This window comes from Lepidochelys kempii, chromosome 2 (genome assembly GCF_965140265.1).
Source record: "Lepidochelys kempii isolate rLepKem1 chromosome 2, rLepKem1.hap2, whole genome shotgun sequence".
In the NCBI taxonomy this organism is placed as follows: domain Eukaryota; kingdom Metazoa; phylum Chordata; order Testudines; family Cheloniidae; genus Lepidochelys; species Lepidochelys kempii.
In genome coordinates, this window is record NC_133257.1 from 10,077,101 (window position 1) to 10,092,173 (window position 15,073).

The 15,073-nt window shown below is 44.1% G+C and overlaps 1 protein-coding gene across 17 annotated transcripts in view; it reads left to right on the forward strand.

Moving 5' to 3' along the window:
* Positions 1-15,073, forward strand: part of PTK2 (protein tyrosine kinase 2) — a 377,029-nt gene that overhangs the window by 321,942 nt on the left and 40,014 nt on the right. Inside the window, exon 1 of one of the 17 annotated variants that reach the window (XM_073330037.1) lies at positions 13,186-14,575. The exons of 15 other annotated variants lie outside the window; for them this stretch is intronic. Coding sequence is in view for 1 of the 2 variants with exons in the window: in XM_073330036.1 (XP_073186137.1) it covers positions 15,013-15,062 (50 nt within the window). In the remaining variant the exon portion in view is untranslated. Of the gene's footprint in view, positions 1-13,185; positions 14,576-14,818; positions 15,063-15,073 lie in introns of those variants that run through there. One more of the 17 variants, XM_073330036.1, reaches the window with a different exon arrangement.

The following is a 15,073-nucleotide window of genomic DNA, read 5'->3' on the forward strand; positions in this document are numbered from 1 at the left end:
GATTTGTTTTGTACTCATTTGCTTCCCCCCCTCCCCTGTCTAGGGGACTCATTCCTCTAGATCACACTGCAGTCACTCACAGAGAAGGTGCAGCGAGGTAAATCTAGCCATGTGTCAATCAGAGGCCAGGCTAACCTCCTTGTTCCAATAAGAACAATAACTTAGGTGCACCATTTCTTATTGGAACCCTCCGTGAAGTCCTGCCTGAAATACTCCTTTATGTAAAGCCACCCCCTTTGTTGATTTTAGCTCTCTGAAGCCAACCCTGTAAGCCGTGTCGTCAGTCGCCCCTCCCTCCGTCAGAGCAACGGCAGACAATCGTTCCGCGCCTTTTTTCTGTGCGGACGCCATACCAAGGCAAGCATGGAGGCTGCTCAGCTCACTTTGGCAATTAGGAGCACATTAAACACCACACGCATTATCCAGCAGTATATGCAGCACCAGAACCTGGCAAAGTGATACCGGGCGAGGAGGCGACGTCAGCGCGGTCACATGAGTGGTCAGGACATGGACACAGATTTCTCTGAAAGCATGGGCCCTGCCAATGCATGCATCATGGTGCTAATGGGGCAGGTTCATGCTGTGGAACGCCGATTCTGGGCTCGGGAAACAAACACAGACTGGTGGGACTGCATAGTGTTGCAGATCTGGGACGATTCCCAGTGGCTGCGAAACTTTCGCATGCGTAAGGGCACTTTCATGGAACTTTGTGACTTGCTTTCCCCTGCCCTGAGGTGCATGAATACCAAGATGAGAGCAGACCTCACAGTTGAGAAGCGAGTGCCGATAGCCCTGTGGAAGCTTGCAAAGCCAGACGGATACTGGTCAGTTGGGAATCAATTTGGAGTGGACAAATCTACTGTTGGGGCTGCTGTGATGCAAGTAGCCCACGCAATCAAAGATCTGCTGATTTCAAGGGTAGTGACCCTGGGAAATGTGCAGGTCATAGTGGATGGCTTTGCTGCAATGGGATTCCCTAACTGTGGTGGGGCCATAGACGGAACCCATATCCCTATCTTGGCACCGGAGCACCAAGCACTTGCGCCGAGTACATAAACCGCAAGGGGTACTTTTTGATAGTGCTGCAAGCTCTGGTGGATCACAAGGGACGTTTCACCAACATCAACATGGGATGGCCGGGAAAGGTACATGACGCTCGCATTTTCAGGAACTCTGGTCTGTTTCAAAAGCTGCAGGAAGGGACTTTATTCCCAGACCAGAAAATAACTGTTGGGGATGTTGAAATGCCTATATGTATCCTTGGGGACCCAGCCTACCCCTTAATCCCATGGCTCATGAAGCCGTACACAGGCAGCCTGGACAGTAGTCAGGAGCTGTTCAACTACAGGATGAGCAAGTGCAGAATGGTGGTAGAATGTGCATTTGGATGTTTAAAGGCGTGCTGGCGCAGTTTACTGACTCGCTTAGACCTCAACGAAACCAATATTCCCACTGTTATTACTGCTTGCTGTGTTCTCCACAATGTCTGTGAGAGTAAGGGGGAGACGTTTATGGCAGGGTGGGAGGTTGAGGCAAATCGCCTGGCTCCTGGTTACGCGCAGCCAGACACCAGGGCGGTTAGAAGAGCACAGGAGGGCGCGGTACGCATAAGAGAAGCTTTGAAAACCAGTTCCATGACTGGCCAGGCTACGGTGTGAAAGTTCTGTTTGTTTCTCCTTGATGAACCCCCCCCCCCTTGGTTCACTCTACTTCCCTGTAAGCTAACCACCCTCGCCTCCTCCCTTTGATCACCGCTTGCAGAGGCAATAAAGTCATTGCTGCTTCACAGTCATGCATTCGTTATTCATTCATCACACAAATAGGGGGATGACTACCAAGATAGCCCAGGAGGGGTGGTGGAGGAGGGAAGGAAAATGCCACACAGCACTTTAAAAGTTTACAACTTTAAAATTTATTGAATGCCAGCCTTCTTTTTTTTGGGCAATCCTCTGTGGCGGAGTGGCTGGTTGGCCGGTGGCCCCCCCACCGCGTTCTTGGGCGTCTGGGTGTGGAGGCTATGGAACTTGGGGAGGAGGGCGGTTGGTTACACAGGGGCTGTAGTGACAGTCTGTGCTCCAGCTGCCTTTGTTGCAGCTCAACCATACACTGGAGCATACTGGTTTGGTCCTCCAGCAGCCTCAGCATTGAATCCTGCCTCCTCTCATCATGCTGCCGCCACATTTGAGCTTCAGCCCGCCACTTACTCTCTTCAGCCCTCCACCTCTCCTCTCGGTCATTTTGTGCTTTCCTGCACTCTGACATTATTTGCCTCCACGCATTCGTCTGTGCTCTGTCAGTATGGGAGGACAGCATGAGCTCGGAGAACATTTCATCGCGAGTGCGTTTTTTTTTCTTTCTAAGCTTCAGTAGCCTCTGGGAAGGAGAAGATCCTGTGATCATTGAAACACATGCAGCTGGTGGAGAAAAAAAAAGGGACAGCGGTATTTAAAAAGACACATTTTATAAAACAGTGGCTACACTCTTTCAGGGTAAACCTTGCTGTTAACATTACATACATAGCACATGTGCTTTCATTAAAAGGTCGCATTTTGCCTCCCCCCACCGCGTGGCTACCCCCTCAACCCTCCCCCCTCCCTGTGGCTAACAGCGGGGAACATTTCTGTTTAGCCACAGGCAAACAGCCCAGCAGGAATGGGCTCCTCTGAGTGTCCCCTGAAGAAAGCACTCTATTTCAACCAGATGACCATGAATTATATCTCACTCTCCTGAGGATAACACAGAGAGATAAAGAACGGATGTTGTTTGAACGCCAGCAAACATACACTGCAATGCTTTGTTGTACAATGATTCCCGAGTACGTGTTACTGGCCTGGAGTGGTAAAGTGTCCTACCATGAAGGACGCAATAAGGCTGCCCTCCCTAGAAACCTTTTGCAAAGGTTTGGGAGAACATCCAGGAGAGCCGCGAATGCCAGGGCAAAGTAATCCTTTCACATGCTTGCTTTTAAACCATGTATAGTATTTTAAAAGGTACACTCACCGGAGGTCCCTTCTCTGCCTGCTGGGTCCAGGAGGCAGCCTTGGGTGGGTTCGGGGGGTACTGGCTCCAGGTCCAGGGTGAGAAACAGTTCCTGGCTGTCGGGAAAACCGGTTTCTCCGCTTGCTTGCTGTGAGCTATCTACAACCTCATCATCATCATCATCATCATCTTCTTCGTCCCCAAAACCTGCTTCCGTATTGCCTCCATCTCCATTGAAGGAGTCAGACAACACGGCTGGGGTAGTGGTGGCTGAACCCCCTAAAATGGCATGCAGCTCATCATAGAAGCGGCATGTTTGGGGCTCTGACCCGGAGCGGCCGTTCGCCTCTATGGTTTTCTGGTAGGCTTGTCTCAGCTCCTTCAGTTTCACACGGCACTGCTTCGGGTCCCTGTTATGGCCTCTGTCCTTCATGTCCTGGGAGATTTTGACAAAGGTTTTGGCATTTCGAAAACTGGAACGTAGTTCTGATAGCACGGATTCCTCTACCCATACATAATGACAGGTTTCAGAGTAACAGCCGTGTTAGTCTGTATTCGCAAAAAGAAAAGGAGTACTTGTGGCACCTTAGAGACTAACCAATTTATTAGAGCATAAGCTTTCGTGAGCTACAGCTCACTTCATCAGATGCATATCGTGGAAACTGCAGCAGACTTTATATATACACAGAGAATATGAAACAATACCTCCTCCCACCCCACTGTCCTGCTGGTAATAGCTTATCTAAAGTGATTATCAGGTGGGCCATTTCCAGCACAAATCCAGGTTTTCTCACCCTCCACCCCCCCACACAAATTCACTCTCCTGCTGGTGATAGCCCATCCAAAATGACAACTCTTTACACAATGTGCATGACAATCAAGTTGGGCTATTTCCTGCACAAATCCAGGTTTTCTCACATCCCCCCACCCCCATACACACACAAACTCACTCTCCTGCTGGTAATAGCTCATCCAAACTGACCACTCTTCAAGTTTAAATCCAAGTTAAACCAGAACATCTGGGCGGGCGGGGGAGGGTAGGAAAAAACAAGAGGAAACAGGCTACCTTGCATAATGACTTAGCCACTCCCAGTCTCTATTTAAGCCTAAATTAATAGTATCCAATTTGCAAATGAATTCCAATTCAGCAGTTTCTCGCTGGAGTCTGGATTTGAAGTTTTTTTGTTTTAAGATAGCGACCTTCATGTCTGTAATTGCGTGACCAGAGAGATTGAAGTGTTTTCCGACTGGCAAAGCCCGTTGCCAATTGTGCCCACATATCTATTCAGGGGACACCATCACAGGGCCTAATAACATCAGCCACACTATCAGAGGCTCGTTCACCTGCACATCCACCAATGTGATATATGCCATCATGTGCCAGCAATGCCCCTCTGCCATGTACATTGGTCAAACTGGACAGTCTCTACGTAAAAGAATAAATGGACACAAATCAGATGTCAAGAATTATAACATTCATAAACCAGTCGGAGAACACTTCAATCTCTCTGGTCACGTGATTACAGACATGAAGGTCGCTATCTTAAAACAAAAAAACTTCAAATCCAGACTCCAGCGAGAAACTGCTGAATTGGAATTCATTTGCAAATTGGATACTATTAATTTAGGCTTAAATAGAGACTGGGAGTGGCTAAGTCATTATGCAAGGTAGCCTGTTTCCTCTTGTTTTTTCCTACCCTCCCCCCCCCCCCGCCCAGATGTTCTGGTTTAACTTGGATTTAAACTTGAAGAGTGGTCAGTTTGGATGAGCTATTACCAGCAGGAGAGTGAGTTTGTGTGTGTATGGGGGTGGGGGGATGTGAGAAAACCTGGATTTGTGCAGGAAATAGCCCAACTTGATTGTCATGCACATTGTGTAAAGAGTTGTCATTTTGGATGGGCTATCACCAGCAGGAGAGTGAATTTGTGTGGGGGGGTGGAGGGTGAGAAAACCTGGATTTGTGCTGGAAATGGCCCACCTGATAATCACTTTAGATAAGCTATTACCAGCAGGACAGTGGGGTGGGAGGAGGTATTGTTTCATATTCTCTGTGTATATATAAAGTCTGCTGCAGTTTCCACGATATGCATCTGATGAAGTGAGCTGTAGCTCACGAAAGCTTATGCTCTAATAAATTGGTTAGTCTCTAAGGTGCCACAAGTACTCCTTTTCTTTCTCCCCATACAGGGATCAAATCCCGTACCTCCCGTTCGGTCCATGCTGGAGCTCTTTTGCGATTCTGGGACTCCATCATGGTCACCTCTGCTGATGAGCTCTGCATGGTCACCTGCAGCTTGCCACGCTGGCCAAAGAGGAAATGAGATTCAAAAGTTCGCGGTTCTTTTCCTGTCTACCTGGCCAGTGCATCTGAGTTGAGAGCGCTGTCCAGAGCGGTCACAATGGAGCACTCTGGGATAGCTCCCGGAGGCCAATACCGTCCAATTGTGTCCACAGTACCCCAAATTCTAGCCGGCAAGGCCGATTTAAGCGCTAATCCACTTGTCAGGGGTGGAGTAAGGAAATCAATTTTAAGAGCCCTTAAAGTCGAAATAAAGGGCTTCATCGTGTGGACGGGTGCAGGTTTACATCGATTTAATGCTGCTAAATTCGACCTAAAGTCCTTGTGTAGACCAGGGCTAAGAGGAACTGTGAAAGTGGGGATTTAGGAAGTGACACTGAACTACAGGAAGTGAGAAGTCAGTAGAGCTCATGAAAACATGGGGAAAGGAGGAGAAATTAAGGACCAGGGCAGAGGAAAGGTGCCAGAGGATAAACTGCAGCTACGATGGAGATTAAATTGAGAGGAGAGAGTTGTGGAGTTGAAGTCTGCTGCTCTGCCAGGGCTGAGCAATGTGAAGCAGCCAGTAGGGGGAAAGATCTCTCTTGCAGCTCCAGAATTGATAACCTTTGGCTGCTGGCAGATCAGCAATTGACTGAGGAGTCGCCCTTCAGCTGCACAAGGGTCCCTAGAGCTGCTTTGCACTCCACAAAGACAATGCCAGCCAGCCAATGCCAGTCATTAAGGTTGCTGATTTCCTTACAGTGACACAATCTCGGCCAATTAGAGAAGATCATGTTTCAAAACTCATTCCCATGAACTTGCAAAAACAAGCCATTTCCCTGTTGGCTCTTTGTGTGTGTGCTGTTGCTGCTCTCTTCTGGATACCTTCCAGATTAGCTTTTGAAGCTGAGGGCCATGTTAGTTCTATACTCTGGAGCCAATGTTATAGTGACACCGTGTTCCACTTTATTTTGATGAAGTCTACTGCTTTGTGAAGAAAATACTTTTCTTCTCTTGCATCTGAAATAGCACTGATTATAAGCTACACGTGCACACCACGTGCCCGAAGCCAGAGAATTTGAAAGTAGTCTGTCTGTCCACACATGCACCCTGGCTCACCTCATGCCTTCAACCAAGGAGGTAAAAGTCAGGGCGGACCAACAATCTCTCCAGTTCCTTCTCACCGCCACATGATCTGGGTTGGAACCTTTAGTGTCTGCAGCTTTGGCTTCATTCTAAAAAATAAGAATCATCTAGTTTGTAAATAATTTAACAATTTTAATAGTTTGTACCATTTAGCATTAGATCAGTGGTTCTCAACGCCAATCCGCCGCTTGTTCAGGGAAAGCCCCAGCACCCCGGACTGGTTTGTTTACCTGCCGTGTCCGTAGGTTCATCCGATTGCGGCTCCCACTGGCCGCGGTTCGCTGCTCCAGGCCAATGGGGGCTGCGGGAAGCGGCAAGGGCCAAGGGATGTACTGGCTGCCCTTCCCGCAGCCCCCATTGGCCTGGAGCGGCAAACCATGGCCAGTGGGAGCTGCAATCAGCCGAACCTGCGGATGCGGCAGGTAAACAAACCAGTCTGGTGCGCCGGGACTTTCCCTGAACAAGCGGTGGACCGGCTTTAAGAACCACTGTATTAGATTATTCTCCCGAGGGGACCCTCTCTTCCCCCCATACCCTGTTTAGGTAGCAAGCTACACCCTGGACTTTGAGCTTCAAATTCTGTGCTTCCTGCCTGCAATCCTTCTCAGTCAATGATGACCACCAGCGCTGCCTGTACTGCCTTGGGGAATCTCACATTGCGGCAAGATGCAGTATCTGCCCATCGTTCCCCAGCCATACTGAAGAAGGGCAGGAATTTCATCTCTGCAAATACTTAATGGAGAAGACCATAAGGCCCCAGTCAGACCCAGGCCAGGGAACCCCTCTGTGTGTCAGCCTGATTCAGCAAGGAATGTACCTCCTGTTGTAACATCTGACTCTGGTGTGGGGAATCTGCCCGCACAAACCTCATGGTGGAGTGTTGTCAGGAAGGTAAGATGCACTGTCATAAGCATGAGACTAAGTGTTCCTCAAAGTCCACTTCAGAGAAATCAAATTAATCCAGCCAATGCGTATCTAGGCTTAAGTACCGAAGACAAGGGGAAGCAGCGAATTTCTGGAGAAGGATCTAGAAATCACAATGGCATTAAAAAGGCAAAAAGAAAAACAACAGGGCAGTCTGCAAAATATCTTCGATTTCTATATACAACTGTAAGGAGTATGAACTGGAAGTCGTGAAATTATGAAGAAAATTATGACTTAATTGGCATAACAGAGACTTGGTGGGACAACTCCCAGGATTGGCGTACCAGCATTGAAGGATCTAACTTGTTCCGAAAGGATAGGTATGGGGAAAAAGGAGGAGGTGTTGCGCTGTACGTCAAGAATGTATACACTTTTTCCGAGGTCCGAGGGGAAGTGAGCGACAGACCTACTGGGAGTCTCTGAGGGAGAATAACAAGGGAAAAAAACTATAGAGATGTTACAATTGGGGGGTCTATTAAAGACCACCAAATCAGAAAGAAGTGGATGAGTCATTCTACAAGCATTTAACAAGATTAGTTATCACGCGTGAGCTAGTATTAGTGCGGGGTTTTAACTTCCCTGATATCTGCTGGAAGACTGTAGCAGCAAAACATAATATGTCCTGTAAATTCTTAGCATGTGTAGGGGAGAGCTTTCTGTTTCAACAACTAGCAGGTCCTCCATTTTGGATCTGGTTTTGACCAACAGGGATGAATTAGTTGTGAACGTAAAGGTGGTTGGAAACTTGGGAGGAAGTGATTGTGATCTGATAGAATTCAAGATCCTTTGGAAAGGAGGACATGAGGACAGCAAAACCAGGACACTGGACTTCAGAAAGGTAGATGTCAGTGGACTCAGAGAAATAGTAGGCAAGGTCCAATGGAAAAACCAATGAGGAAGAAAAGGAGTCAAAGGGAACTGGCAGTTCTTAAAAGATGTAATAGTAGAGCTATTCCGACACAGAGGTAAGATGAGAAAAGCTACAGGAGGCCAATGTGGCTGCACAAGTTGCTTTTTAGCTATCTAAAAACCAAAAGGGATACACTCAGGAAGTGGAAGGAGGGACATGTCACCAAAGAAGTATACATGGGAATAGCATGAGCGTGTACCGATCAAATCAGGAAGGCCAAGGCAAAGAATGAGTTACAGCTGGCAAGAAATGTTAGAGACAACAAGAAGGGGTTCTTCAAATGTGTCAGACAAAAAAGAAGGATCAAGGACGGTATGGGTCCGCTGCTCAGTAGAGAAGGTGAGCTGGTAACCGAAGATGATACGAAGGCACAGCTGCTCAATACCTACTTTGCTTCAGTCTTGTCAGAAAAAATAACGTGATCAGATGACTAGCAAAGTTACCATAGACAATAAAGGGGAAGTGATGCAGATAAGTAAAGAACACTTCAGAAATCTTTGGACTAATTTGAATGTATTAAATCAGCGGGCCCTGATGCTATTCACCTGACGGTACTGAAGGAATTAGCTGAAGAAATCTCAGAGCCACTGGCAATAATATTTACAAACTTATGGATGAGAGGAGAGGTCCTAGAAGACTGGAGAAGGGCTAATGCAGTGCCCGTCTTTGAAAAGGGGGAAAAGGAGGAGTTGAGGAATTATAGACCAGTCAGCCTGACTTCAATACCTGGGAAGCTAGTAGAGCAATGTATAAAACATTCAGCTGGAGAATACCTGGAGGATGAAGGGGTGATCACTAGCAGCGAGCATGGATTTACTAAGACCAAATCACACTAAACCAGCTTGATTCCTTCTTTGACAGGGTAACTGATTTGTTGGATAGCGGGAATGCAGTGGACATAATATTCCTGCAAAAAGAACAGGAGTACTTGTGGCACCTTAGAGACTAACAGATTTATTTGAGCATAAGCTTTCGTGGACTACAGTTCACTTCATAGGATGCATGCAGTGGAAAATACAGTAGGACGATTTTATATGCACAGAGAACATGAAACAATATGTGTTACCATACACACTATAACGAGAGTGATCAGTTAAGGTGAGCTATTACCAGCAGGAGAGAAAAAAAACCTTTTGTAGTGATAATCAAGATGGGCCATTTCCAGCAGTTGACAAGAACGTGTGAGGAACAGTGTGGGGGGGGGAAATAAACATGGGGAAATAGTTTTACTTTGTGTAATGACACATCCACTCCCAGTCTTTATTCAAGCCTAATTTAATGGTGTCCAGTGTGCAAATTAATTCCAATTCAGCAGTCTCTCATTGGAGTCTGTTTTTGAAGTTTTTTTGTTGTAATATTGTGACTTTTAGGTCTGTAATCTAGTGACCAGAGAGATTGAAGTGTTCTCCGGCTGGTTTTTGAATGTTATAATTCTTGACGTCTGATTTGTGTCCATTTATTCTTTTACGTAAAGACTGTCCGGTTTGGCCAATATACAGGGCAGAGGGGCATTGCTGGCACATGATGGCATATGTCACATCAGCCACACTATCAGAGACTCATTCACCTGAACATCTACCAATGTGATATATGCCATCATGTGCCGTCAGTGCCCCTCTGCCATGTACATTGGCCAAACCGGACAGTCTCTACGTAAAAGAATAAATGGACTCAAATCAGACGTCAAGAATTATAACATGTACATACCAGCAAGATTGCCGCCATCATCCCCAGCTGAAGCAGTGACTTCTACATCCCCCGCCCCCCAACCTCCCAATGACTAGAGCCCTGCATGGATACAAAATTTATATCCACATCTGCAGATATAAATTTGGTATCCACACAGGACTCTACCAATAACTTCAGGTAGTTCCAGAACTGTCTCTGCAGAGTTGTTGGAGAGCTTGAGATCCTAGCACAAACTTGTAGACATCTTGCACACTTCCGGATCCAAAAGAATAGCTTTCCCCATTAATGAAGCCACACTGGAGCCAGCTAGGACAATTGCCACCTGCACTCCTACCCCCAAAGGGGTGAGGAAGCTTTATTATGTGCGGGCTAAGGGTGTGGAATTTTTGTTTTTTCACTCTGCTCCCACTTCACTAGTGGTCCATGCCATTTCTGAAAGAGCTAGACGACGACATCCCTGGTCTTCTCCTGCTGACAAAGAGGGCAAACACTTGGATCTGCTGGGAAGAGAAATCTTCTCCATCATCCAGCCTCCAGTTCAGGATAGCCAGTTACCAGGTGCTACTGTCTAAATACCATTTCCTAAACTATACCAAGTTTTCAGAGTTTACTGACAGCCTTCCGCAACAAGACAGCACATTTTGAAACTCTGATAGACGAGGGCAAACTGATAGTGAGGACTGACCTCCAATCTGCAGTTGTTACATAGGCTTTCTCTTTCTCCCTGGACAGGACCATCATTCTGGATGCATCCCTATTAGGTGGGTCAGCCCACATGAACAGTCACACAGCACAGGGTGTTTGGACATCTTGAGAGGCCAGGATGCGTATCAATATCGTGGAGTTGTGAGCAGTACAGAAAGCATATGAGTCCTTTCTTCAATTCATCCATTCTCACCATGTCCTTACAATGTCCGACAATGTTACACAACTGTCTCCAATAGTAGAAAGGACTCTATTAGAAAATGTTATCTAGCTAAATGGAAGCACTTCTCTTCTTGGGCACAACAAAGAGGCATTCTTCCTGAGACTACAGATATTCCTCTCATCTTGGACTATATCCTATCTTTGAAGACATCAGGTTTGTCCATCAGCTCCTTGAGAGTCCACTTGGCAGTGATCAGCACATACCATCCACCTTCTCAGGGCTACTCAGTCTTCACACATCCACTGACTGATAGATTCTGGAAAGGCCTAATCAAACTTTCCCTCCTACACAGAAGCCTACTCCCCAGTGGGACCTGAACCTTGTTCTCTCAATACTCAGAAGACCTTTAGCTACTTGCTCCATGTCCCTCCTTTCTATTAAGGTTGTTTTTCTTGTGGCCATCACCTCAGCGAGAAGGGTCTGTTAACTTGGAGTGATAGTGACAGATCCTCCGTACATTGTATTCCGTAAGGATAAGGTTTCTTTACATCTACACCCCAAATTCACCCCTAAAGTAGTTTCAGAATTTCACCTTAACCAATCCATTGCTTACCTATGTTCTTCCCAAAACCCCACGTTTCCACAGAGGAACCAAGACTTCACTCCCTCGATGTTCGGCAGGCCTTGGTTTTCTACCTACAGAGAACAAAACCAAGGCTGTTTGTCACCGTAGCAGAAAGAGTCAGGGCACACCATCGCCACCCAGAGAATCTCCAAATGGTTCTCTGGCTGTATTCTACTCTATCAGCTTTCGAACCTCCCCCCACATCCTCCATATGGGATAAGAGCTCATTACACCAGGAGGATACAGTATATCTGTACACATTTATTTAAGAAAGTATGTACTTTACCATACATTTATTCAGATTCTTAATTTTTCCATTTTTTATTATGTCAGAAATTGGTGAATGATGTATTTCTTATTTACGAGAGGATTATTTAGTTACTCCAGATTTCTGTCATGCTCTATTTGGATAGAAATTGGAATTCAATTAGAATGCAAAGAGCAGCATTTTTTAAAATGGTTTAAAACTACCTTAAATGCAGGATGTATAAGAAAAATGTTTTTTATGAAAACATGATTTGCATTTAAAAATGACTTATTAAACAAAGGAAGTATTATCTGTAGTTAGTGAATTTAACTCATTGTTTCTGGTCGCCGTGGCCAGGATCCTCAAACTAATTAAATAAACTGAAGAAAATAGTCTTTCTGGACCTGCAGAGGAGGCTACTGCTGTCAAAAAACTGGATTAGCCCTTCAAAAAACGATGGGTCCAGGTGCTTAGCAAGTCAGTGGTTTGACTTCTGTTAAAAACTTTGGCAGCAAACATGTACTTTTTGAATATTATTTTTATTTAATTTAAATCATTTCAGTAGATTATAATAACTTTAGGGCATTGGTTGTCATAATTTCAAATGTAATTTGAAATGTTTAGTTTTTGAAGTATTTAATTCAAATTTCAAAAATCAGATTTAAATACAAATCTGAGTTTTAAAAAAAAATTTTAAATCATTGATTTTTATCTACCCCACTAAACTGTGTTTTCCTTTAAAGACCTCCATTAGGAATGATCCCCTTGGGAAACAGGAATAAAATGAGGGCAGGGTAGAGAATATGGTGACATACATTTGAGAAAGTGCTTCTTGTATTTGTTGAGTTTGTCATCTAGATGCTACACTGACAAATTTCTTAGAAAGAGAGAAGTTGCCATTAAAATGTCAGCATTTATCATCAGTTTCCACACAGTGATATCTGAGATACTAGAATTACTTTTTTTTCTTAAGTAAAAGAAAACCGTGCAGGATCTCAGATAACTCTTGTGTGGAAACTATTGGTAACTGTTTTCTTTTTAGTGAGATGTTCCAGAAACGGGCTCTTTGTAAGTAAAGTTAAATTTATTTCTCAAGTTAAGTAAACCATTTAATAAATGTAAATCACGCATCTAAACCTTCCTAGAAAAATGTTAAGTTTGATGGCATTGCCTTAAGAAATGGCTGGGAAATTATATGAATAGAAATGCATCTGTCCTTACTGTGGCTAAAAATATGTGTAGTTTGGGAAAATATGCCTAGATCTGACTTTCCTGACCTTCTCTGACGTCTGTCTAACTGCTCAGAGTACTCAAGCAGCTGTACTGAGAGAAGGTCAAAAATATCTCTTGATTTACTCCATCTATGGGTTGGTCTTCCCATTGTAAAAACAAAGACGTTTTTGTGAGTTATTTATACTCTCTGCTTTCAGCAGTTTAAAACTTCCCAGTGGCATTTCCATTTTATATTCATTTTTTCTAGTGGGGAGTCCAGGCATCCAAGTGCGAGCTCTATTTCATGTGATCAGTCTTTAGCTAGAATGGTCCCAGGATGTTTTGGTAAGGGGGTCGACGCCTCTTTATGACAAGGACTAAGAAATATCTCACTGGACTGAGTTGGGGTCGTGAGGCAAGAGGCTTAGCCTATGTTATGAAAAACACGTCATTTATGTCTATGTGTGGCATTCCCACTCCATCTTTTTGGACTTAGTAAATGTCCGTTACTCAGATAGCAAGATGATGAACGTGACACATAGCTAGACAGGCAGACAAGATGAGAATGTTAGATTCCCTTTTTGGAGTTAGGAGCTGGGTGTTCCACAACATTAAACCTGTGGCACAAATTTTTGACATCATCCATGTCTAAATGTCTGATATGTCTCCATTCCATTTGCTAGTATTAGAGAATCAGCCCACTGACTCAAAGGCTCTGTTACAAACCTCTTCAAGTATATTACACACAAAGCATTCACTTTTTTAACTTGGAGACATGGCACGTGTCTTGAAAAATCATCATCTGCTATTCATGGTTATGGGTGCATAGAGACTGATTTCTCAAGCTGCTCAGCGGTGTATCCAGCATCTGAAATATGAACCTGGCCCTAAACACAAAGCTACTGGTGGTTTTTGATAGTTTCAGGAAAGGATTTTTTTTTTTTTTACGTTGTGATGTCCTTGTGCTTCATGAAGGAAGAAGGGAATAGGAGGATTGTCTCGCTACATTCCATCTGTTGGGCTACCCTAGCTTGAGTTTTCCTTCTGCAACAGTTGTATCAGAATTGCTATTAACAAGTTCTTTATCAGATTTTCCAAAGTATATTTTGTTCTGACATTTGTGTGTTTTATTTCAGCAGCGATGGATTGAAATAGCAGCAGCATATTTTAAATCCACTTCTGTTGCTGTTAGACTAGATTAGGTATTTTCTGTTTTTGGCTGAAAGAGAAAAGGCAGAGTTTTAGTGTCCAGTCAAGCAGAATTTATTTTTGAAATGAGCAAGAAAGTTCCCAAATTAGAATGGACTACTGCAACTGATCTCATCCTCTGCATGTGTAATTCTGAGTGGTTTTTAGTGGACTAAACCAGGAGATTAAAAACTTTGAATGAGCTTCCTTATTAGAAACTGAACAGTGGTAAACACAGGGGAATTGCTCCTTTACAAGATTGATTAGTTTGTCATTCTGGAGAGGTTGATACGAAAACAGTCAGACCTACTCAGAACCCTGAAGAATCTATGTAGCATGCAGCTCTAGCAAATTTTTAACTCCTATATGAAAGCTGCATTCTAAGTATTTTTAAAATGGCAAATATCCAAGATTAATAATCCACATAGCAGAACGGGGAGGAGGCTACTGTGGAGGCAGCAGTATTATGTTGAACTTCAAATAGTCTGTGATAGTCAGAACAGTGGTAAGTATCAAGCTAGTTTTACAAGTGTTTTGTATTTTGATGAAATTGTATCTTTTGGCCTGAATAGTAAGAGTCTGAGTAAATGCCATCACATTTCTGTTTGGCTGAATTAGTCTGTTAAATGTGTTCCTAGTTAAGTTGAAATGTAATAAGTCATAGTATTTAAGATTTTCTTTTTTTAATTTGTTAATAGAACTGAAAGATTTTCATGCTTCCATAAAGATTATATCTGCAGTTTGTTTTATACCTTTGCAGAGATGCAATAGAATATTTCCATATGAAAAATAAATGTTTGCAAGTATGTGCTTGATTAATTGCCTCTTGGGATTTCTCAGTATAATTATGCCTTGTGCCACTAGATCAAAAGAAATGTTCACATGTGAAAAACTCTTCTACAGGATCACCCATAATTTTCTAAAAATGTCTTTCGTTACCATATGTCTTTGCAGATCAAGATTGTTGTGTTTCAGTTGCTAATTTTGCAAAGGTATTTTCCCC